The sequence below is a fragment of the Crocodylus siamensis genome, chromosome 2 (assembly GCF_052110815.1).
Source record: "Crocodylus siamensis isolate JL-2025a chromosome 2, ASM5211081v1, whole genome shotgun sequence".
Taxonomy (NCBI): domain Eukaryota; kingdom Metazoa; phylum Chordata; order Crocodylia; family Crocodylidae; genus Crocodylus; species Crocodylus siamensis.
Window position 1 is genome coordinate 120,333,256 of NC_143396.1, and position 22,455 is coordinate 120,355,710.

Consider the following 22,455-nt stretch of genomic DNA (forward strand, 5'->3'; position numbering starts at 1 on the left):
ATCATAGAACGTTAGGGTTGGAAGGGACCTCAGAAGATCATCTAGTCCAACCTCCTGCTCAAAGCAGGATCATTCCCAACTAGATCATTCCAGTCAAAGCTCTGTCTAGCTGGGTTTTGAAAACCTCCAGGAATGGAGCTTCCACCACCACTCTGGTTAACCTGTTTCAGTGTTTTACTACCCTCTTAATAAGAAAATTCTTCCTAATATCCAACCTAAACTTCCCTTGCTGCAGCTTGAGACCATTGCTCCTTGTTCTGTCATCTGCCACCACTGAGAACAGTGTAGCTCCATCTTCTTTCGAACCTCCCCCCTCCAGGTAATTGAAAGCTGCTATTAAGTCTTCTCTCTGTCTCCTCTTCTCTAAACTAAATAAGCCCAGTTCCCTCAGTCTTTCCTCATAAGCCATGTCCTCCAGCACCCTCATCATTTTTGTCACCCTATGCTGGACTGTCCAATTTTGCACATCATTTCTGTAGTGGGGGGCACAATACTGAACACGGTACTCCAGATTTTGCCTCACCAGCGCTAAATAGAAGAGAATACTGACCGACTGTTGACCTACTGGCAACACACCTACCAATGCAGCCCAATATGCTGTTAGCCTTCTTGAGCACACTGCTGGCTCATATTCAGCCTATTTTCCACTGTAACCCCCGCATCCTTTTCTGCAGAGCTACTGCCCAACCAGTCAGTCCCCAGCGGGTGACTAGTACATGGGAATGTTCTGTCCTAAGCGCAGGACTTTGCACTTGTCCTTGCTCTCATAGGATTTCTTTTGGCCCAATCTTCCAATTTGTCTAGGTCACCCTGAATGCTAGCTCTACTCTGCAGTGTATATACTGCTCCCCCAGCTTGGTGTCATCTGTAAGATACTTTACACATTGTCCAGTCAAAATAATTTTGATGTTCAATTCCAGCCATGTAATGTTATTTGCTACTGTGGACTGCTGCGTCCATGTTACAAGGCTGTGATTCCAATGAAATTCCACAGGAGCATGGAGACCCAAGCTAGCATATCCTGCTGCTTCTGGTTTGGGGTCCTCATTAGCTGCATCTGAATGTTTTGGAATGTTAGAAATTGTTGGACTAACCCAATCTCTTTGGAAAGCTTACTTGTTCTAATGAATAACATTAGCTTCAATTACAAAAGAGAAGAGGGTTGATATATCACTGAGGTTGTGGGGGGGATGTATGTATATATTTATTTATTTTGTGGGAGTGTGTGTCTATACACACACACACACACATATATATACACACACGTATATACACATATATATACAAATATATATACACATACACACACATATATATACACATACACACACACATACACGCCCACAACCTCAGTGATATATCAACCTTCTTCTTTTTTGTAGTTGATGCTGATGTTATTCATTAGAACAAATACATTTTCCAAAGAGATTGGGTGGTTAAGAGTCCAAAAACTTCTAAAATCCAAAACATTAAGATGCACCTAACAAGGACCCCCAGCAGGATATGCTAGCTTGGGTTTGCATGCTCCTGAGGGATTTCATTGGAATTACAGCCTTGTCACATGGACGCAGCAGTCCACAGTCCATGGCTGTAATCCTGCATATGTCTAGATTCTAGTTTATGTGAAATCTCCTTAACTTAAGTGAAACTACCTACAACGGGGTCTATGATCAAATGGCAGTGTTGGAAACTTCATTATGAAGCTCAAAAGACAAGAGATCTATTAGACATAATGAAATAACCAACATTAATCCTGTAAAATTCTTGGACCAGGAAGGAACTTGTTGAACACTGGGTATTATACATTATGGAATTTATTTGTAATACGGCAATGGAGAAATAATAAAACTTCAAAATACAGTGAGAAAAATAGCTCTGTCTTCTGCACTTAGTTGTAGTCACTTTTAAAGATGGCTGAAAACCCATCCATCAAAAGTAATTGTTTTTTGAGTGCCTGTAGTAAAACAATCACATCTGAAGTTTCATATGAAAGCTCTCAAAGATACTTTTTCAGATTGAAAAGACAGTTTTGGTTTGCATCTTCATTAGACCAATCATTAACCCCTAAAATTCCACTTAATAGATGTCAGATCCCATGATAAAAAGAGGGTATGTAAGCAAAGCCATACGTCCAGTCATATTTCACCACAGTAATGGGGGTCTGAATAGTTTGAACAGTATCACTTTTACACATGCCTGAGTTTCATTTAATGAACTTAATGAAATGTATCTGGAATTTTAGAGATGCTTTCATTAAAAAAGTGATACTGTCATTTCTCTGGTAAAAATGAGGTGACAATATTATGTCAACATGTGGACAAAAACATAAAATGGAGGGATGGGTACCTTATACAAGCATAATAGCAATAGCAGGGTCACTAGGGATGTTGAAGGAAAGTGAATGCTTAAATGAATTGTTTTAGAATTTACTGCTTATTAATTAAGTTAAATAATATTAATAACTAAATAGCTGCATTTCAATTACATTGCTTTTTATTACATTTTTAAAACTATAGTTGCTATTAATAATGGCAGTTAGATTTTAGGATCTCTCTCATGCTTATCTTTATTTTTAGCCAGCTTCCATACAAAATGAGATATTATAATAATTTTTTACAAAATCTTACTTTTTTCTGATGTCACATCAGCCTGAAAGAGAGCAAAAAAAAGTTAAAAAGTTACAATATCATCATTGCTATGTATATTAAGATGGTAGGAAAGTCACAGGATGAGTGAAGATAACCATTATTATAAACAAATACAGTTCCAGTGATTTAAATGGAATTGTGCATGTTTATAAACTGGCAATGAGAATGATTTTAGTTATTTAATGTATTGACAGAGCATATCAGTTATCTAATGGCAGCTACTTTGTTACAGTTATAATTTGGGCTTCACGCTGTACAGCACAGGTGCTAAGTACTGCATTCCTATATGATGAATGGGGATGACAGCAAAGAGGATTCTGATTGTAGATTAGTGAGAGTGAAGTTGCACTACTATGAAATTATTCCTGCACTAAGGTGAAGCAGGAACTCCCAAATAGATCATAGGGAGTAGAAACTTGTCAGCACAAGGGACAAACAGGTAATACTTAATATTACTAAGGGACTTGTCACACAGGACACTTAACATATATTTTATCTCAGGTCATAATAAGCATTAGGCTGATGTATTAAAAGTTAGAATGTGTTCTGAGCAGTCACACCATAATGCTTGCTATGATCAAGGATTGTCAGATTCGGCCTCTGAACTGGCTCCTGGGCAGTGTGGTGGCTGAGAAATGCCAATCAGCTGATGTCAGTCCAAGCACCCAAACCACACTGTAGTCTTGAACTGGCTTCATGTGCTGCTGGAGCTGGGACTCACAACCAGTTGATCTGTGCTGCCAGCCCCAGCACCACACTAAACCAGTTCAAGACTCCAGTGCAGTGGGGGGTTGGGACCTACAATCAGTTGATTTTCAGTCTCGGCCCTGGGAATGCACTGGAGCCAGTTGGAAACTGTGGTGCAGTTCCAGGGCTGGGACTGAAAATCTGCTGAACTGTTGGTCTCAGCTCAGGTACTGCACTGGAGTTGATTTGAGAATCCCATGTGATCCTAGGGCTGGGACCCACAATCGGTGGACTGTGCGTCCCAGCCCCAGGACCACAATTGATCATATTATCTCTGTGGAACAGTCCCACATTAACTCAACACGTGTTACTTAATACAGTGTAAAAAGGCATAATTTTGCTGTGATACGGTACAACAGGAAAATGCTGAGCACCTGTTATCCTGCCTGAACACATAGATATTGGCATTTTAAGTGCATTTAACATGTGTTTAAGTGTCTTGTGTGACATGGCTCTAATATATATTTCTACCAATGGGAAGTCCTGCTTACCATGAAGGGGAACATTGTGCTGCCTGACTTGCAGGGTGTATTAGGTATGCATTTAGTAGATGAGGTAGTTTTAGTCTCATTTAAAATTGAAGATCCTTGTAAGAACATTAAGGGAGACATTTGCATGTACTAATAAGCATGCTTGACCTCAGATATGAAGAAAAAGTTTCAGTTGCTATTACCACTCAGGCTCCTAGGAACTGAAGGAGGTATATAGACAAAGGTATCCCAGAGATCTGCCTGTACAATTTTGCCAGGGCAATTCTGCCAGAGCAATTATTTGTGTACAGAAATAAGATCAACATATGTAAATGGAATTACTGGGTCCAAACCTGTGGAGACACCAGTCTGAAATAGAGCTCTGTGAGCTAACTTTATGAAGGCAGGGAACAGAAGGCATTGTTGAAACAGTATCGCTTATGACACTGAGGCACACAGAACATCTTCAGTAAGTGTCAAGAATGCCCATGTCTGCTAAGGAGAGGGTCCTTAAGTCAATAACTGCAGTAATTGAATCAAATAGAGTGCAATATACTGAATCAAAATGTGATATGACCCTACTACTTGCTTTTCAAGGAAGTGATTAGGATAGAAATAAATTGTAACAAATTGTGACATGGCAATGCACGGCTCATGATCTCTGTTAGGCCATTTTACTATTGGTGAATCTGATGCAAGCAAGTGTCATTTAATGTAAGGATCCATTAGAACTTCAACAGCAATTTCCATATTGCTACTGGAAATCCCACTGATGCATTGAGAGAAAAACAGACTCCTTAAGATGGATCTATTTTTTGGGTAATTAATATTCCAAGAGCTCACAAGTGATTCTGTATGTCAGCATAATAATACAAGTAAATTTTATTCACAAAATAAATTAATACAACCACTTGAAAATATAAAAATAGCTAAGAAGTTTTTAGTGAACTAAAGATTTCATTTAAGAGAAGAGAGGCGAGAATTCAAGATCTCGGAGCCAATGGGGACACTAGATTTAAAGTACATTACCTAGAGCACATTAATGCATGTGCAGACGTGCGAGTGTTAGGAGCATTGGCCCTATTCCTCTATTAAGGTGTAAGCTGCATTTCTTAAATGTTTAACTACCTAAATATTTTCTTTGGGTTAACACTGGGTTCTAGTACTCAACTCGGAAATCCATAACCATCACCATGGATTTCTACTGCATAAAGTCCAGATTCTTGACTGGGTTGCAGCTCCATCGTTCCACTGAGACAGTGCAGTGGACCAGATTCAGGGGAACTCCCTGCTGGATGTAACTGTGCTATATGTTTCTGCCTGCATGCTTACATGGGAAGTATGTCTGGGCTGTATCAGGGGATGGAAGAAGAGAGTAGAGCTCTACCACTCCACCAGTGGCATCTCAGTGAGGGCATCTCAATTTTTCCAGGGCCAGGACCTCCTCAGAATCAGGAAAGTATAACTAGCACCATGATGATAACTCCTCTCATTTGTGCTAAGTGGAATTATCTGCCCACAGTCTTTCACATGCTTGCAAAAACTTGCAGGTAGCTTTTCAGTGAAAAAGTATTCTGTAGATCTATTTTTGAACAAAAGTATTTTAACATACTCCGAAATCTCCTTCAGATAAAGTAAATCGCTATGTGTGTCCAACCTGCAAGCAACCCCGAATGACATTCAGCTCCTTAAAATGGGAACTGTTAATCCATCCTGGTAACACTAGGCCAATACACAGGGAAACAATTCAGTCTTCTAAGAAACATGTATTAGTTATCTCTTGTTAGTATACACAAGCAATGATGCATCCATAATGACAGCACTACAGCAAATTACCTCTTCTTCCTGTTCTTGATCTGATTCTGATTCCTTTCAGCCCCAAAATGCCATGCAACAAAGAGGGGGAAAACAGGGTAGGAAAAGTACAGAATATTTTGAAGAAAAGAATAGGAAAAGTGTTACTTCAGATAACATTCAACAGATAAATGTAGCAAGCATGCTTTTGCAATCAGTTTAAAAAGTCTAAACTGGAAAAAAATATCTAGAAGGTCTATTTAAATATAAAAGGCTGCACAGTCAAGTAAATTACACACAGAAAAGTTGTTTGAGAGTATTAGGTTTCCACAAAGTCCTAAATCCAGCTTTATAAGGCTTATGAGGTATGCATATTCAAGAGACCATTTATTTATATTCTATGTTAAGAAAGCGCAGACAAATCCTCTAAAATAATGGAGACGGTTCCCCTTGTAAAACTAAAATTTTATGAGTTGTGCTGCAGCATATATAGAAAGGTAGCCCTCTGAACAGCTACTGCAAAGCACTTTCTACAGCATGTTACAATGCATCTTATAGTAATCTATTGAGACAGTATGCTCTTTTAATTCTTTATAATCATTAAAGGTAAAATGCACCTCTAAGCACAGGCCTATTTTGCATGGACAATACTGGGACTGATAATATTCATGTAGCTCCGTGTACTAATGCAATGGGGGCCAACCTTTTTGACAGGAATGTCACAAATTATCCCCAGACCCTCCCCAAGTGCCACTCCCATCCTCTTCCACTGTCCAAACTATGCATCTGCTTTCTGGTCTCTACTCTGGTCCACGCCTGATTTCCTGCTGTTTTCTGCTTCCTGCCCTATCTGCTGCCCTCCCTGATCTGCCATATGTCACACACATATGCTCATGCCACAGGCTGGCAACCCCTGCATTAATGGAAGTCACCTGCTACAATGTTGATAACAACAGTGCAGGAACCTATAGGCAAAAGTAACAGAATTGTGCTGGTGTCCTGTACATTCTGTCTTAGTGCCTGGTCTAGCTCTCATTGAAATAAATAAAACTTGTTTCATTGTCTTTAGTGATCCTTGAACTTGTATCAAACATTGAGCAAGATATGGAAATGCCATCCTAATGGACTTTGATTTTAAAGCTTTTTATGCCTACCTTAATAAAATAATAAAACTATAGTGGAGTTCTGAGGAACACAGTATGTATAATTCATTAACCATTAATTAATTGCCTTATCCTTCTAAAACCCTAAGAAGTGGTTATAAATTATAAGCCCCTTCATAAAGGAAAGGCACTAAGACTTACAGTGTTCAGTCAGTGCCCCAAATCATATTGGAAGTCTCTGACAGAGCTGGGATGCAACCCAGCTTCATGAATGACTGGTGCCTCCCGCAACTGAGAGGGCACCACGGTGGTGAGCGGAGAGTGGGGACGACCTGCATCTCCCGCTGGCAGTATCGGCAGCGACAAGTGGGGACTACCCGCAACTGCTGCCAGTGGTGTCCTCCCACAGCCGACTGCCAGGGGGAAGGGGTGGGTGGCAAGCAGCAAGCACGGGCTCTCTGTAGATGCCGCTGGCTACATTGGCAGTGAGGGGCAGGCGGGTGTGACCAGCGACCGCCTGCAGAAGCCAGTGGTGGCTTTGGCAGTGGCCGATCTCAGAGGGTTCATGTGCCCCCCTCTACCCCCCCAACGCATTGCCTATGCCCAGCTTATTTAGTGATTCTCAGTTCTGTATCCTACTGGTGGGTATAGTTTACATACATTTTAGCATAATTTCTGAATGGGAATAAATCTACCATGGGTAGGGACCTACCAAAATTGCAGTTTCATAATTTTCAAGGAAACTGTAATTTTGGGCATGCTCAGTGAAAAAGCGTGGACTCCATGAAAAAGTGTGGATGCCATGCTTTTGGCAGGGTCCCTGAAAAAAAACAACTCACCAAAAAGAAAATACTGACACCCTATGGGGAGCCAGCTGTCCTTGTGACCACTGTGCCCACCCATGAAGCCCACCAGGGGGAAGGATGGGAAGGGGTGCTGCTGGAACAGCAAAATAGCTGCTGCCCCCACTCCTCACTGCTGACTGGCTGCAAGGGCTGTCCATCATACAGCTCACTCCTCACCACCAATTCGTAGTGAGGGGCAGGGCCACATGATGGACAGCCCTATTCACAACAAATTAGTGGTGAGGGGTGGGGACACTGAGTCCGCTTGGCCAATCAAAGATGTGGGGGGGGGGGGACCATGCTCTGTCTGCAAAGATGGCTGTCAGACCCATAGTCTGCCCATGAAAATGGCCAGCAGCCACCTTGACTTCTCTTAATCATGGCCTAATCCAGAGCAAACTGGATTAGGCCCATGAAGTCTCTAATCTTTGCATTTCATTGGAAATTCAGGTAGAAAGCTATATGATCTACCAAAATCCAACACCAACACCCTCCTCCCCTAGTAGACAAATATTACGTCATAGATGCAGACTGTATTTTCAGATGAGTGATAATGTCAGTATTCAGGAAAACTACGGAATCAACACTACTGGAAGTTTGTTTGGGCAGGTTAGGCAAACATTTGTCTTGAATGATTAGGCCTTGAGAAAGGGCATTGAACTAAATAATTTCCTGAAGTTACCTCCAGTCCTATTTTGTACAATGCTAAATATTGTGGGTGTTATTTATACTTCATTAGAGATGAATAAGTCTTTAGAAATCTTTTGTCCTCCAGCCTATTTGCTAATCATGCTGTGATTTGATCATGGGCAATATTTGTAAAAAATAGAAAAAAAAGCAAGCTCTGCTATAGTACCTTTGTGTAAACTGGCAATGTAATATTTAGGTTGCAGATGGCTTGATGTACTAGGCCTCTTGTAGATTTTGGCTCCTTCATAAATGATAGTCGTCCACAAGGTTCTTGAGTTGTATCTCGTACCTAATAAAACAAAGATATTGAAGCATAAATGCAATTTTGTTTTACAGTGCACTTCAGATACACTCTTTACAAGTATTTAGCAGGAGGAGATTAGATCTGAAAGGGAAGTTAGCTTCTGTATGCAATTACAAATTCATGGGAGGTCTATTGTTGCTGCTCCTTGCTTGATGGGTGTGAAGGTAGGTGTAGGTGGATGCATGAGGCAGTGAGAATGAGACAGGAGGATAATGAAAACCATAGATATATTTACACATTTGAAGTTACTAATAGAGACTTGTCTGTCGAATGCTGGGAGAGACTGCAACTGCACTGTGATTATGCTCCCATGATGGCCTGCAATCACTCTGTTTTTCAATTAAATAGAATTTGGTCCCCAAACTTTGAAAAAATAATGGGACTCATCTTTGATTTCTCTATTAAAGGGGGGGGGGAAAGTATAAAAATACACCTCAGATATAACCACACCATATTCTTGCTCTTTTATCGTCCCACATAGATAATTAGAAGTTATTGTACGTTCTACTTTATTTGCATAAAACACAGCACTTGATAACTTAACCGCTGTGATAGGTACAGAATCAGTGAGGAACACATTTGACAAAGTTCACACTAAAAAAAACCCCCTTACGTTTCAGAAGATCTAATCATTTTGATCCCTATTTACTGCACTTGAATGAAGAAACCTACAGGCAAACCTCTGAAAGCTCTGCACTTAACCCCAAATTGAACAACATTGTAAGTTCTGACACTTTGTGCTATTTGGGAGACACCTTTATGCTGCATCACTCACAAGACAGAGAGTATTTCAAATACCTTAAAAGTACTTTCAGATTTTGCAAACAGTCTTAGAAAATGTAACTTGTTGAACAGGTGCCAATAAAGAAATATGCCTTCTTGTTGGTTTTACCACCAAGGCCAAGTGGTAAAATTACTCTGAAATAGAGCTGCATACGTTTTTGTCAGATTAAACAGGATGTCAAGTCACATCAAATGCTTTGAGACCTGTCTTGGAAAGCCTAGGATGGGATATGACCACACAAAGTCAACAGTTTATGATATAAACAAAAGCTGAATCTGTTCTCAATAAAGAAAACAAATTTACAGAAGAGCAAGGGGTAGAGGGAGAGCAAAAGGCATAGGACAAATACTGTAATTATGCAACAGGATGTTCCTTGTTTATGATTAGTCTATTCAGAATTTGGAACTATCCCAAAGTTCATGACCTCAAGTAACTTCTGTTTGGAAAAATGACTGGTTAAATATATTTTACATCACAATGATTAGTAGAGCTTTTAATTTAACAAATAATGTAAAATGTCATCTCTGCCCAGTAGTCCCTGGCAGCCCTGTTGGCCATACAGAACTACCCAGCCCTTATGTTAGGGATCTTCACCATAGGAAAGCTTTGAAACACCCTTCAAGAGCACTGTAGGAAACTCTGTTCTGTAACTGTCTGCAAAACTGCTATTCTGTGGACTGGCATTTTCAGTTCCTAGTGTCACCAAACTTTTTAAAACATAATCAAATCTCTTCAATGAAAATACAAAGCACCGTCTTGTACTCCTTCTTCTCCAAAACAGAGAAGGACATCAGTTCAAAGTCCTAATAAGCCTAGTAGATCTGTACCACCAACTGTCCCTAACACTAATATGGATGTTGGTGAGTATTAGCACAGCTGTCAGCATGATCAGCTCACTCATCCACTGTGACCCTATGAAGGAAGTGGACTGCACATGTAGCACTTTGGTATGGGGTTTAAGTCACTGCTTGTGCAGCAATTTATCAGGTTGCAGCTTTTAACTTTCATAGTTTTCTACTCCAGTTTTGAAAACTTGATTTTGTAAGCAGTATAGAAACAAAAGCTGGATTTGGAGTAGAGATGGGAATTCAGTATGAATTGTTGCACTCTCATATGGAAGATATTAGTTGCATAAAGGACTCATTTTTGCTAGTACTGAAGTCAAAGGAGATTTTGCATTGCCTTTAGCAGGGCTATGATGGAGCCAGAGTTGAAGAACAGCTATCTTGTGAAATGTGTGTGTGATTAATTTTGTTGTGATGACAACATTGTGATGAATGCCAGAGAAACATACCAGAATATTCAGTTTTCTGCAATATAGTGAACCATAGTCAAGTTCAGTATTATCACATAATGATCTGGAAGTTTATGAGCTACAAAACAGCTAGAGATGGAACACAGGAATAGGAAGGAGATAACTCCAATTTATACAAACTGACAAATGATATGAACCTCCTTTGCAAAGCACTTTGAGATCTATTTCTGCAAAACAGTATATAAGAGTATGGTGATATTATTGTGGACTTGTATTTTTTGCTCATTTATTTTATAATGTATTATTTCTGTGAAGCAGAGGACTGTCCTTGCAAAATAGGTCAATCAAAGGAGCTGTTCTGTAATAAGCCAAAGCTCATTACGTAGATATCATCATTCTTATGCACAGGCTTGACGATTGAAAAACATGGGATAGATGAAAATGGCATGCAGTACATAACCACAAATTATTACATTTACAAGGAATGTTTATCTAGATTTTGTGCAGCCATGTTCAATAAATTATAAATAAAGCAGACCAGCGGTTGTCCACGTCAACACATACTACAGTATTTATTACAGGAGAAGATATTTTCCAGTCCAACTCATATACTGACAGCCCAGAGCTAGCCCTGAATAAAACCTTAGTCCATGACCAAACTATTCCATTACCTTTACAAACAGTGGAAGTCTGTTTTCTTTGAAGGCATAGAAACTGAATATATGATGTTGCCCACTCTTTGTAAGTGGCACTAGATTGCCAAAGCAGTCAACATAGATAGGTTTTCCTTCCAATACCTGTGGAAAAATAATAATAAAAAATCTTACTAATGATGATAGTCATTTCTGTATGACTAACCTATGCAAGTACAGCTCTACATTGTTTTTTTCAACCAATCTTCTAAAAAGGTCCAGAATTTCTTATGCAAAGTTGTTGTTTCATTGTTGTTACTATCCTGAACTAGTGTAAACAAATTCAGAGTAAACATTGAATCCTCATTTTAAATATTTTACTGGCTTCACTTACAAACAGTGGTAAAATTCTTAGAAATGAAAATCATGGCTGGTACCAGCATGAATCTCTACCTGAATCTCTACTTACAATATAGCATGGATTTAGATCTAGTTAAGCAGCACAGCTGAAGAAGGAACTATATTACTCCTTGTGCAAACCCAGGATCTCAGTTTTGAGCTGTAAGGTAACAAATTAAACTGAGTATCATGAAGTTACAGATTATTTTCTTGGTTGGCCCATTTAATTCCTTAAGCAGATTACTCTGCAGTAGGCTGACCAATCCACCTATGTCAGTCTTAGTATTGAGGCTCAGTCATATAGTCTAAGGTGCTTAATTTTTAAAAGGGCCTGATCCCTTTTACCAGTTGATCCCATTTGCTTCAACTGCAGCTGTGAGCATTTGGCAATTATGAAAATCTGGCCACTGTCAGAAATGCTTGCATGGTATCACTTGGGTCTTTTAGGGTATCTATGCATGTGCTCTGGGGTGGGGGCTTTAACTAGAGGGGCTCTGAGAGCCACTCTAATTAAAGCACCCAAAGAGTCATGTGTATTCAGTGTCCTGTGCTTCAGCATGGCGGCAGGGGTGCTTGAACTAAAACTCATTCGAAGAGCTTTTAGTTCAAGTGCCCCAGCTGCCATGTCGAAGCACAGGACACTGAATACACATGACATGGAGGCTGCTGGAGCATGTTAATCAGCACGTCCCAGCAGACTCCATTATTTCAAGTGCCTCTGCCGCCATTTTGAAGCGCAGGGATGCTGAATAGACATGACATGGAAGCTGCTGGAGCATGTTAATCAGTACGCTCCAGCAGACTTGATTAACATGAGTCTCACATGCTTGATTAATCGAGTCTGCTCCTACACTTGCTAATTAGCATGCACTGGAGCAGATGTCTGACATACGTGCAGGTGCCCTTAGTGGCTGTTTACATGTCTCTTCATCAATCACTGAAACTTGCCTTCAACCTGCTGCCTTCCCCTCCACCCCCCACCAAGAAAAGCTAGCACATTGTGTGGCGAGTACCTCCTGTCATTATCTACTTGAAATTTAGCCCTGTCAATTTGCTGAGGCCATATTTTATCTTTTGGAGGGGAGGCGGGGGGTAAAGGCTACCTATGTTTAGTACTGGAGAGCCTGAAACTGAGCAATTAAGGATGGTGAGCAGAAATTAGGTGGGGGTTTTCAAGTAGAAAAGAGGATGCACTAAGCAAGCAGAATATTCTATGCTCATACATCATTTCCCACTTGCCATTGCTTTTGAGAGAGATGATTCAGCCAGAAAGAGCTTTTAACAAAAAGTACTCGAAATTTCCACAAGGAATGCTTTTACTTGTTCAACATCAGACATGAATATCCAAAAGGCAGAGTATTAATCAAACCTTTAATGTAAGTTCCTAATGCTGGTGGATGAACATAGCTTGTCCCACTGATTGTCAACAGCACTTCTGACTTCTGCTGTCAAGGAGTTGACTATCTTTTTTATTAATAATGTACACTTAAAAGAGAGATTTAGCATTTAAGTAACTAGCCTGTGCCTGGGGAAATTTCCCCCTTATTTCACAAATCCATCTAACACTAAGCTTCACAAATTTCAGCATAAAAAAAAAAAAGCATAATAGAATGAAAAGGCTAAATCCCGCAGTAATTACTGTTTTTAAAAAGGTCCTTTTCTGACATATGCACACACAACTCAGTAGGAATTTCTCTGAATTAATGACAACCTCAAGATGTCGCCTGACACGTGGCATCATAAACCTTATTTAAAACTTAATCATTCACCCCTGGCCAATTTAGAAACAGTTACTATGTATTTGGCTGACCTTTAACCTTAGCTCACACCAGCAGAACCCAGTTCAAGAGCCGTAGGCAGCAATGTAAGCTGTTTTCATCCTACCACTCCACTGAGTGCCCTGGAGATAGGCAACACAGACCAGAAAGTGAACAGACTGATGCCAGCAGATGTGAGAGGCAGAACGGGAGGTGCATTGTTTTAGTACATCTGCTAGATAAATAAAACTAAATAAAACTGACATGCATGTATCTCTGTGTGACAGCAACCTGCTGCCACCACACTTTGGAGATTTTCCTTTCTGAGTAGCTGTCCACGGTCATCATGTCTATGTTTTTGTGTGATCAATTTTAACATCCTTAACCACACAAAATTATTAATAACCTCAAGGCCAGTTTTGCTTCAGGAAAGGACATAATCCCTCTCTATATAATCTTTTCTCTTTTCCCCAAAGCTAGTATTATATCAGCCTTTCAAAAAATATAGTTAGCCCTTCAGCAGTAATACTCTTGTTCCTCTCAACATGGTTCTACAAGATCCTAGCAGCCTTTAGAGACAGGTGGGTAGCATTACTCCTCCAGATTGCTGCTTTGCAGTCAATTCAGACAGTAAGATGGATCATAATAGTACTGTGAAGAGTCTCCCTGGAAGTGACAGTGCCAACATACAGACATTCCTTTCTACTGGAAGAAATTTATTCTGATAGAAAAATAGCCCAGGAGCTTAACTGTACAGATGTTCCTCTAGCCCCATGACTGCAGAACTCCACAGGGTGAAGAACTCCAGCCAGAGAGCACTGGAGGGCTGCTCCCTGGGCCACTCCTGCCCTTAGTGGAGGTCCATAATTTGACAGCCTACCCTTTTCCCAGCCTGGGAAGGGTGCAGGCTGTCAAGTGACAGTTGGCTGCTGAAAAGCAGCAGCTGCCACGGACAATTGGGAAGGATCCTGCCTTGGGAGTATGCCTCCACATCCTGCCAGTCCCTTAGCAGGAGGGGAGTTATTATCTCATGGTGGGAAACCTCTCAGCCCTGCTCCTTGTGCTCCTATATGGGTTCATTCTGAGGAATATGTGTGGTAGGAGAAGGGAAGACAGGAACAGTCAGCCGCTGTGGCAAGGATTCAGGAGGGACATGGCAGCCTTCCTCATCCCATACTGCTTCAGGCTGACTCTGGCACTGCTTTGCTTCAGCTGGGTGGCATGAAAGACAAGGGGAAGTTGTAGGGATGAGCGGCCAGAAGGTGGGAACCAGGCTGGGAAAAGCCTCTGTATGCTGTCTCCTAACCCCCCTATGGCAGGGTAAAACCTGGAGGCTAGAAGCAGGACTCAGGTCCCTGAGTTCTTTTCCCATCCACCAGCTTTTACATTGCTGCCCGCATACTCAGCTAAGCAGCAAGGGGGATCCAGCGGAAGCAAGGAGCCAGGAGATTTTCTCAGAGACCTTTTTTTAAATCACTACCTTGTTGCTAAACTGGGTGGCAGGGGTGGCAAGGGGAAATGAGCAGGAGCCAGCAAAGTCTTTTACCTCTCCCTGAAAGCAGGGTCTGCCCAGTTTGGGGAAGATGTACTGGTTTAGGGAAACATGTCTTCTCAAGACCAGATGGATCCCAGTCTTGGGAAGACAAGGAGCCTTTCCTTTACCTACATTTCTCCTGGTCCACAGGGGGAGCTAAGCCGGGGAAAAATGTACAGCAATGGTCACCAACCAGTGGATCTCGATCCACTGGTATATCTCAAAACCTCTTGGAGTTGATCTGAGGCTGGGGTGGGGGGCTGAGTGACCGCGTGCATGCACACATGTGCCCCAGCCCAGCAGGTCAGTCTGTGGGGGAGGGAAGGAGCGGGGGCTAGATTGAGGGCCCCGTGGTGAGGGACAGTGCTGCGGAGGCAGGAGCAGGGGTAAGTTGAGTGGGGCCCCAGCTGGGCAGGACTTACCTGCTGAGAAGGTAAGCCCCCAAAGACTTTTTTCTCCCTCTGCCTTGATCTGCGCCCCCCTTCTTTTCCCACAGACTTACCTGCCAGCTGGAGAGGGGAGGGAGGGGAGGCAGTGGCACACGGTAAATCTTGTGTTGCTTTTAAGTGACAAAAGTGATCTCCTACTTAAAAAGGCTGGAGACCACTGGTTTACAGACATTCAGTCTCCCAGGAACGATTTAAACCCAATTGTTGCCAAGTTAATTGCTCTTGGTTATTTTACTCCAGGAGAAAAAGCATGAACATTTGTACATTTTTGGTTTCTACCAGGAGAACAATTATTCTTCTGGAAGAAACTGAATGTCTGTACCTAGAGCCAGTGAGTATCACCCATGTGACCTCAAAACCCATATCCTAAAGAGCATAAAAATGAGTTTATGGGTAGAAGTTTCAAGAGCATTTAACTGAAAAGGGAGCTCAAAAGTGACTTGAGCATTAAGGAGCCTAAATTCCATTCAATTTCAGCTTTGGTTCCTAAGTGTCTACAGTCAAGTTTACACTCCAGATTTCTGTAGTTTTATTGTTGTGGGTTTTTAAAATATTTTTTCTGACATTTGTTATTTTTATTACAGGAGATTCAGGCTTACAAAACAAAATTAACCTGGCACATGAACTACATAAGCAACCCAAAGGTATATAAAAAAACATTTACTGCAACTTTCATTCATTTTTACAAAAACAAAAGCAAACTTTAAAGGCCACACAAAAATATATTGCCACTATTTTGATTTGGTAGATACAAACCTGATTTTGAATCTGATAAGAAAACTTACAAGAAATGTTTGCATGTTGTTATAACTAATTTTTGTCTCCTGTACCAGGCAGCATGCAGAAACTGCTATTTTGGTACTAGATTTAGCATGACATTTTAAATGTAAACAGAGACCATTATTTTATTTTATACCATACCTCTACATCCCTGCTTCTGGCAACTTCAGCAAAATTTTCTTGTTGTTCCAGGGTTTTGTCCACCTTATCATCTGTCATGCAAAAGCACCTCAATCGTGCTTCAATGGGATCATGTGATTTGGCAAAAACTACAAATTTGGCCATGTACGGCACACAAATAATCTCTCTGTACACTTGGGAAGCAAAAGTGACAGATTCCTGTATCTGCCGACAATCTATCAACCAAAATCTGTGGAAGAAAATATAGAGTGGTTTTACCAATACAGCATGCTGTAAGCAACACCAGTTCTCAAAATGCTAATTTATACTGCATCCTGGTCTCACTGTCTTGTACACCACAACCATGTTGATCTAAGCGGAATGTAAAAGCACAAGATATTTGAAATTCCTTATTTTGGGCAGATGAGAGTAACGATGACCATAATGTACTTTTTAAAGATTGTTTTTAAATGATATAATCTCAGATTCTGCAAAGACACGCACATGCATTTTGCTTTAGTCCCATTAAGTTAAGGTTAAGCATATTTGTAACTCTTCTCAGGATAGGTCTATAAATGGAGCTCTTTGTGTGACCCATAAATTTTAAATAATTCCCATAACATCAGAAAAAGAAGATGTGTTTTATGGAGATAATCAGTATTTAATAGGACATGAAAGGAAAATCTTTCTACGGTAAATATTCCCCTCTGCTGTTCAATTTCTGCAGTAGGATAAGATAAATTTACCAGCGTGAACCAGGAAATCCAGGAATATTTGGTGTTTTACACAATGACACCTGTCATGCTACTTGTCAAAGTCTTCTTGACTGGATACCTCCATAATGCTTTATAAGACTCAATGATGCTGAGACCACACTTCCTTGTGTGTATGCTGAACCCTCTGCACTTCAGAGCATGGCCGAGGATATGAAGTTTGAACCAGAACTCTTTGTTAAATACTAGACAAAATTACTTCTACAGGTACTCCAACTGTGCAAGCTCTAAGCTCATGTTTATTCCATGTGTTAGATCCTACCAACAGGAGGGTTTTGGCTGATTTTACATACATAATGGTGTGGAAAGATGATCAGTCAAAGTTATTTAAAAATATAGTGCTTTTCATCTGTCTACTCTATTCTGTACTAGTGGAAGTTAAACTCTGTAACTTTAAACCTGTTTCATTCAGATTTAAGATTTCAGTAGCTTAGCTCTGTTATACTGGATGGTTTAACCAGTTCAGGTGCCATGTACCCTCAAGCAGTAAATCTCTTTCCTTCAAAATGGTATTGTATACTGTATGCACAATTTAATTTTAAAGGTTAAGTCCAGACAGTCAAAAAGCCCAAGGCAGAATTGATTCAATCTTCACAGGTTAGTTTAAACTGCGCAGACTGAACTGATAAGTAAGTGAAAAGACATTTATTTGCTTTTGATTCTGGAAATGCAGTTCCATGCCTGCAGTGGTCTAGGCCAGAAGCCAGGGGGTAGCAGAGCATGCCTCCCTGCTCAGCTGGAGCACAACTTGGGCTAAGTTGATTTTCTGTATGGGCATGCTTGCCATTCATAAGATTCTTCCAGTATAGATGTCTGCTGTGTATCTGTTATGCCATTGTAAAAGATGCTATGTACTTCATATCCTATCTGCTCGCTTCTCTTAACCAGACTCTCAACATGATATGACTGTTAGATGTATTATGCATCTCAAGGCCCCCACTATGTGTTATATCTATTACTACCTTGTTAATTGCACAATAAATTTAGACTGACTATACATGCAAATTAACTAAGGCAACTTAAAAAAGGTCCAAACAGTTAAAACAGTATTGCTCAAAAATGTGTAATGACTGTATAGCTGGTTTCTATTCAGCTTTAATTTGCACACGTAGGCAGTCTGCAGCTGGGAGAGCACAGCTGCTGCAATCTCCTAACCACTGGGAAGCACAACATGCCCCCGAGGCAGAGAGGTCACAGCTAGTGGGATCTCCCAGATGTGGGGGGCACTCCATGCAGTGGCTGGTAGATTGTCGCTGCAGTGATCTCCCAGCCACTGAGATCTTCCAGCCATCGAGTGCTCCACTCACTCCCCAGGACAGAAGATCACAGCAGTACCCCACAGTTACTGGAGCTGAGAGCCTCAGAGATAACAGGATTCTCAATCCTGGCTGTACCCCATTAACAGCTGGGGCTGAGAGTCCTCCAGCTGACAGGGCTCAGTCCCAGCTGTGCATGGGGTACAGCTGGGACTGAGAACCCAGTCAGCTGTAGGACTCTCAGCCCTGGCTTTATGTGGTCCTCATGGCTGAGGGTCCCATTAGCAGAGAGAGCTCCCAGCGGCAGGAGCCAGCTTCTTTCCAATGCAGGGGGAGCCCAGGATTGGGTTCCCCTCTGAAACAGCAACAAGGTGCAATGGGAGCTAATGCATGACCCCACAATTGTGCCTCCTGCCATGCATGTGTGGCATGGTGGAAATCATAGTTGTGTAGATCATGCATTAGATCCCATCAGGGTGTTGGCTGTAGCCATGTTGGTCTAAAGACATAGGCAGACAAGGTTCCTTGGGTAAATGTGATATCTGTTATTAGACCAACTAAAATAGATGGAAAAATTCTTCTTTGCAAGTTTTTGGGTACAAACACCCTTCTTCAGGCAGAGAGAGCATCTGCAGTTGTTTTGTGCTCGCCTGGATGGGTCACTTCTGGGGTACTGTTTTCAGTTTTTGGCCCCCCACTACAAAAAGGATGTGGACAAATGGAAGAGAATCCAGCAGAGGGCAATGAAAATGGTTCAGGAACTGGAACACATGACTTACGAAGAGATGCTGAGGGAACTGGGTTTATTTAGTCTGGAGAAGAGAAGACCAAGTGGGGATTTAATAGCAGTCTTCAACTACCTGATGGGGGGCTCGAAAAGAGGATGGATCTAGACTTTTCTCAGTGGTGACAGATGACAGAACAAGGAGCAATGGTCTCAAGTTGCAGCAAGGGAGGTTTTATTTAGATATTAGGAAAAACTTTCTCACTGGGAGGGTAGTGAAGCACTGGAATGGGTTACCTAGAGAGGTGGTGGAATCTCCATCCTTGGAGGGTTTCAAGGTCCATCTTGACACAGCCCTGGCTGTGTAGCTGGGGATGTAGCTGGGGATGTTTTCAGTGCAGGGTTGGGCTAAATGACCTCCAGAGGTCCCTTCCAACCCTAATTTTCTATGATTCTATTTCCTTGAATAGAAAATGGTCCTGATTATAAGACAACCTTCCCTCCAATAACTGGATTCTATATATGGAAAATTTATAAATTTGTTATAATGTTTCAGGTATTGAATCTAAATATTGGAGTTTTGCTTTTAATTTGCCCCTGTCTTATAGCTACAGTAGGGGAAAGTAAATCTGGTGAGGAGGGGGTGAGGAGCTCCTTTGCTCTCTGCTTCTCCCCAACTTTTTCCCCTGGCAGCCCCTTCCTCTTTTCCTTGCTGCCAGACCCTGCTCTCCCTGAGCATGTGGAAATTAGCTTGAAATTAAACATGGCTGTAGCTATTTTCATATAGTACCCATGCACTTAGTTCATCCAGAATTGATGCATAACCTTTCTTTTTGAAATTGCTGGAATTTTTAGCACTGGTTTTCCATAAACACACTTTTGAGCAGCACTTTGGGACCTACTTATAAGTATGTATCATAGTAGTCCAACGCCAAAGTCTTGTGATTTACCTCATAGTTCATTGGGCTGGGCCCCACCAAAGTCAACAGGATTTCAAATCACAAAGGACTGCCCCCTCCCCACCCTCACCTCCCAAAATGAGCCATGTGATAATTGGCCCCCAATCATAACTGGAACTGCGTGTTCTTGTTATGAGTCCAGGGATATTCCTAAAATTTATATGCAGATGAGGCATAGGACAACCTGGACCAGCTTCACCTCATGGCAGGACTACACTAATCATATGGACAGGCTGATAGAGGGAGTGACAGAAGGATTCTGGTGAACTCTTTGGGGCCTCACTTGATGATGTTTGCCAGGAATTAAAGCCTGGTGAAGAAACAGGAATCACTGGAAATGGGAAAGCAAGTCACAGTTCAGATACAGGAGTGAAGAGAAAGACAAAGGGTGCTGACAGACGTGGGGGGAAAAAAGAAACAGCAGTGCATTACTTCAACCTGGCTCTGCAGCACCTGCAGAAATTGCGTGCTTAGTGGGGCTTTTTGGCACTTTAAGCTAAAGCTAATTTAATCAGCTATTAGATAAAAGTGCCCAAAAAGACCCACTAAAGTGGCCGTTCTCTACAGATGTTGGGAAATCTGGGTGCAACCAATGCACTGCTTCTTCTGGCCATGTGTTGGGCTCAGCATGGGAGCACACAATGTTGAAAGTAAAGCACTTTTTTCTCTTTGCAATGGGGGTGGGGGGAACCTCATCTTGCATTCAAGTAAATATGATATAACTACTCATTATTAATACACCTTGTTGTAATGAAATACTATCTTTCATAAGCTAGCCAGGTTGCACTATTAGAATTTCCTTTCTGCGAAGCCAGCCTTCATGTAAAATCTTGCATAAAGTTTTTATAACAGGATCTTTCTGTGTGTCATCTGTTAGTTTGTTCAATATATTTGTGAAGAGTCAACTGCATAGATTACCTTTTTATAAATGATCCATGACCTGGTACTGAAGTGGGTTTCACTACAGCAATTAACATTTCCTTACCAAAAGCATGTGTCATTTTAAGATAATTTTCTGCAGCTGAAGTAATATGTGCTATAGAATTGTAGGTGGTTTGCCAAGAGTCTTAGAGAAAAAAATCATCTGAAGTGCTTCAGATCCAACTGTACTGCAACCTGTGATCCATGGGTAGGGGTGTACTGATTGAGATTTTTTGGGTCAATACATGGCCAATTTTTAATGAGCCGTATCAGCTGATACTGATCCAGTCACAAATATGTAGCTCCCAGCATACAGAGTGGCAACTGGCTAGTAAATCTGTTGTGGGGGAAGGGGCAGGGGAAGGGAAGAGGTATGGGGGGCAGATCAAGGCCCCTGTGGTGTAGGAGGAAGTGGGGCTGGGGCTGGGCCAGGGGCAGGTGCTGTCCAGCTGGGGTGGGGCATGGGAGGGAGCCGCAATCAGCTTGTCCAGGAGGTACGGGGGGCAGCTCCTGCCACTACATGCACCCCAGGAGGGCATGGGGGGCATGTGCCCCTGGATTTGTACATAGACAGGCTGCCCTTAGGGGCTGGGGCAGTGCCGGGCTCTTCCTAGCAGTGGGGCTGGACCAGGCTGCGCTCAGGGTGGGTGGTGGTGGCACTGGGAGGGAGAGTTACAGGGGGAGCTGCAACCACCCCAAAATTCACTATAACTCCCCTCCCAGTGCCACCACTGCATGTCCTAGGTGCAGCCCAGCACCACCCCCAGCCCCAGCCCACAGCGGTAGTCCACCCTCACCCTGCGCACAGATCTAGGGGGCACACACCCTCCTACATGCCCTTCCAGGGTGCACACAGTGATGGGAACCACTACTTCTTCCCCCTGCCCCCCCCCGGACAAGCTGCAGCTCCATCCTGCACCCTGTCCCACCCCGGCTGGGCAGCTCCTGCCTCTGCCCCAGCCCCACTCCCTCCCTCAGCATGGGGACCTCAATCTGCCCCCTCCCCATGTCTCTTTCCTCCCCTCTCCCCTTCCCCCACAACAGACTTTCCAGCCAGACTGGCTGCTCTCCACAGAGCTAGGCTGTGCTCCTGCCGCCTGCATGCTGCACTGTGGCTAGATGCATACACATGGCTTTTATCAACCACATCAGTCAAAAAAAGGCAACTGCCGGTACAGCCAATTTTCCTTACATCAGTGCTGATCTGATATGGGACCAATGTATCGATGCACCTCTAGCCATGTACGTACCAATGACTTTTTTTGTGGTAAATATAAAAGCTAGTAGTTCCATCTCAATAGAGGCACTTTTTCCCCATTTCCTTCAGAGTTTGCATTATATACAAGGCATAGCCTTGTATTGTAGCTGACTATTCCATAAATATCTTTGGATAAATTTGCTCAAATGGTACCTGGATCAGAGAATCTGAGTACCAGTATTGTGTGCAAAGAATTTAATCATTCCCAGGATGGTCTGGAATAATTTAGAAATTTTGTAGAGGTTTCATGTTG

General features: G+C 42.0%; 1 protein-coding gene across 1 annotated transcript in view; it reads right to left on the bottom strand.

Moving 5' to 3' along the window:
* ANK2 (ankyrin 2) overlaps positions 1-22,455 on the bottom strand; it is a 327,832-nt gene that overhangs the window by 36,475 nt on the left and 268,902 nt on the right. Inside the window, exons 34-38 of the mRNA XM_090036674.1 lie at positions 16,333-16,561; positions 11,312-11,437; positions 8,464-8,586; positions 5,702-5,734; positions 2,628-2,649 (exon numbers count right to left, since the gene is read on the bottom strand). Coding sequence (XP_089892800.1) covers positions 2,628-2,649; positions 5,702-5,734; positions 8,464-8,586; positions 11,312-11,437; positions 16,333-16,561 — 533 coding nt within the window. The remainder of the gene's footprint in view (positions 1-2,627; positions 2,650-5,701; positions 5,735-8,463; positions 8,587-11,311; positions 11,438-16,332; positions 16,562-22,455) is intronic.